At 53.4% G+C, this 2,788-nt stretch overlaps 1 protein-coding gene across 1 annotated transcript in view; it reads left to right on the top strand.

Annotated features, from left to right (window-relative positions):
* MMP23B (matrix metallopeptidase 23B) overlaps window positions 1-2,788 on the top strand; it is a 24,492-nt gene that overhangs the window by 11,929 nt on the left and 9,775 nt on the right. Inside the window, exon 3 of the mRNA XM_019511709.1 lies at window positions 819-958. Within this exon, the coding sequence (XP_019367254.1) occupies window positions 819-958 (140 nt within the window). The remainder of the gene's footprint in view (window positions 1-818; window positions 959-2,788) is intronic.

The following is a 2,788-nucleotide window of genomic DNA, read 5'->3' as shown; positions in this document are numbered from 1 at the left end:
GCAGAAAGCAGATCAGTAGCTCAGGCAGAGAGCAAAGGGCAAGAGGCAGAAAGCAGAGCAGCAGACTGGGGAGGGAGCAAAAGTAGAGCAGCAGATGAATCAGGAGGCTCAGGACAGAAAGCAGAGCAGCAGCTCAGGCAGGGAGCAGAGGGCAGAAAGCAGAGCAGCAGATTGGGAAGGGGGATGGAGACACTTGGTGAGGGTGCAGAGCTAATTTGTGGCACATCTGCCAAAAAAGGTTACCCTACTGCCTTGGTCCATCTCCAGGTAATATGGCTTCTTGCAGGAGCGGCAATTTCTTTATGTGATAAATAGGCCCTTTGCTTCAGGCTTGCCAGGTTTTTTTGCCACTGCATTAGTGGGATACTATCCTGCACCATCTGCGGCGTGTGTTTGCAGGAATTATTTCATCTACTACTGAAAGCAGCTGTTTCTGGGGTGGGACATGAGCATCTGAACAACAGTGCAGCACCACGGGGAGAAAACCAAGCATGCTTATCCAATAACCCCTAGTACAGGGTCTTTAAAGACAAAGAATCCAGTACCACCTACTGGGATACGGGTGAGGATGCTGGTAGTCTATAGGGCACTGCAGGGAACCCACCAGACCCTGCTGATCACCCTGCTAACCCATAGCAAGCCTGCTCTAAGCCTGTGCAAGCTTTTCCCCGATAGGCTGTGGATGAGGCTTGGAGCCCATAGCAAAGTCCCTGGAAAATTCAGGACCGAGGCCTCTGCAGGCAACCACCCCAGGGACCAGGTAGTGGGCAGCACAGGCTGGCCCAGGCACAAGTTAATGTGGCACCATGTTTCTCCAGAATCCTGTCCTTCCCTCGCAACCTCATCAACAGGAGTGACACGCGCAAGGGGCTGGCGGCTGCTTTCCGCATGTGGAGCGAGGTGACCCCGTTCAGCTTCAAGGAGGTGTCACCGCGCACAGCCAGCGACCTGAAGATAGGTATGGCACTGAGGTCCCCTATGGCCCTATGCTGAAGGAGCACCCCGGCATGGGCTGGCTATGGCAGGGGGCCGACGGGCACATCTCAACGCTTGGTTTGTGCAGCTTCCAGGGCTCCTCCCAGTTCTGCGCCTGGGATCATTCCTGGTATAGTAGAGACTGATCCACGCCCCTGTGGCTGGTGCTGCAGGTGTCCCAGGCTCATTCAGCACCTGGCCTGCCCCTAGGAGAGGCTCTACAGTGTCGAGCCAGCACGGGACAGGGTGATGGTACCTAGCACTTCCCTGCTGGGAGCTCCCACTGCACACAAGCAGTCTCTAGCCCCTGGTCAGCATGTGTTATAGCTGTAGAGCTGTCCTAGCAGGAGCCCCTTCCTGCAGGCAGCTCCTCATGCCCTGCCTTGTTAATCCTTGCCCTTCCCATGTGTTGGTATCACGCCTGGCCACATTGCCCCCGCACGATGCCAGCCCTCATGCTGGGGCGGCTTCTCCTCCTCTCCCCCTCGCTCTTCACACCGTTCTGTAAAGCCTCGCTGTACCGTGTCCCTTCCCCACCCTCGCAGCAGCCTTGCCAGGTGCCTTGCTGGTGTACTTGGCCCTGAACAAACGCAGGCAACTTTTAATCCCAGGTCATCTGGTTAGTCTCCGCTCTAGCTACAGTTCCTCCAGTGATTTGAGGGGAGCTCAACATTTCCTGTGCAGACTGTGGTGTTTGCAAGGTAACCAGCAAAGTTACCATTGTGTGACAACCCACAAGCATATACTCTGCTTTCCCATGGCCTAAAAGGACCATGCTGCCACATCTGAGGTCCAGGGAGTCCCTGTGAGCACCTTATTAAGAGGCATCCTGCTACCTGGGGCATGGTTACTACAGAACCAGGAACAAATCACTGAGCCTCTCAGGATCATTTCTAATTAGATTTAAAATAGGGATAATACTTAGCTCTCAGAGGTGTCTATAAAGATCTTTGAGCCCTGTGCATAGAAGGTGTTTGCAGGTGAGAAATAAAAGCACCGATCTAAGTAGGGGAAGCTCAGCTTAGCATTGAAAGGATGAGCTGGGTTCTAATGTCAGGCTTTGCATATGGCTGTAGCATGTCTCAGCCTCAACTTCCAAGCATTTTACAAGTGAGAAACATACTGTTCTTTCCCAGTTTATGAACTGGGAAATCAAGGCACAGGGAGAGGAGGTGACCTTGCCTCTAAAGCAATGGCTGTGTCAGCAGAGACCAGCCGCACCGAGTATCAACCCCACCTCCTACCCACCCAGATCTGTCATCCTTCTCCCAGCCCTCCAGAGAGTAGTGAACAAAGCTGTCAAGAATGGAGGGGGATGTGGAGGGTCTATGGAGTTGAAAAGCAAAAGCAATGATCATCTGACATGCACTGGATGCCCTAAGCTCTTTGCTGGGTTGCAGGAGGGTGATTTTTTTTGACTGGGGTGGGTTAGATTTTTGTAGGCCTACTAAGTGCTTCAAAAAAAAACCTGAAAGCAGGAGGCAGAGCTGATGCACTGGGACTAGTCAGTGGTTTCAGGCACTGAAGACAGAACATAGGTGGGACCCAGCGAATGACTGGGCTGTGAATATCAAGGGCTATAGGCTGTACAGGAGGGACAGGACAGGGAGGAAAGGCGGGGGTGGCACTCTACATCAAGGAGAAATACACATCCTCAACAAGTGACACAGGGTCAGAGGAGGGGCACACGGAAGTGCTCTGGGTTAGGATACAGGGCAGTCGAGGGGATAGAGACGTAACGGTGGGGGTCTGCTACAGACCCCCCGACCACGGGGAAGAGCTAGACCAGGAATTCTTAAGTCGGCTCACAGAG

The sequence above is a fragment of the Gavialis gangeticus genome, unplaced genomic scaffold (genome assembly GCF_001723915.1).
Source record: "Gavialis gangeticus isolate Ggan-Ray unplaced genomic scaffold, GavGan_comp1, whole genome shotgun sequence".
NCBI lineage: Eukaryota > Metazoa > Chordata > Crocodylia > Gavialidae > Gavialis > Gavialis gangeticus.
Note: the sequence above shows the minus strand (reverse complement) of the source record. Positions and strands in the feature narration are given on the sequence as shown.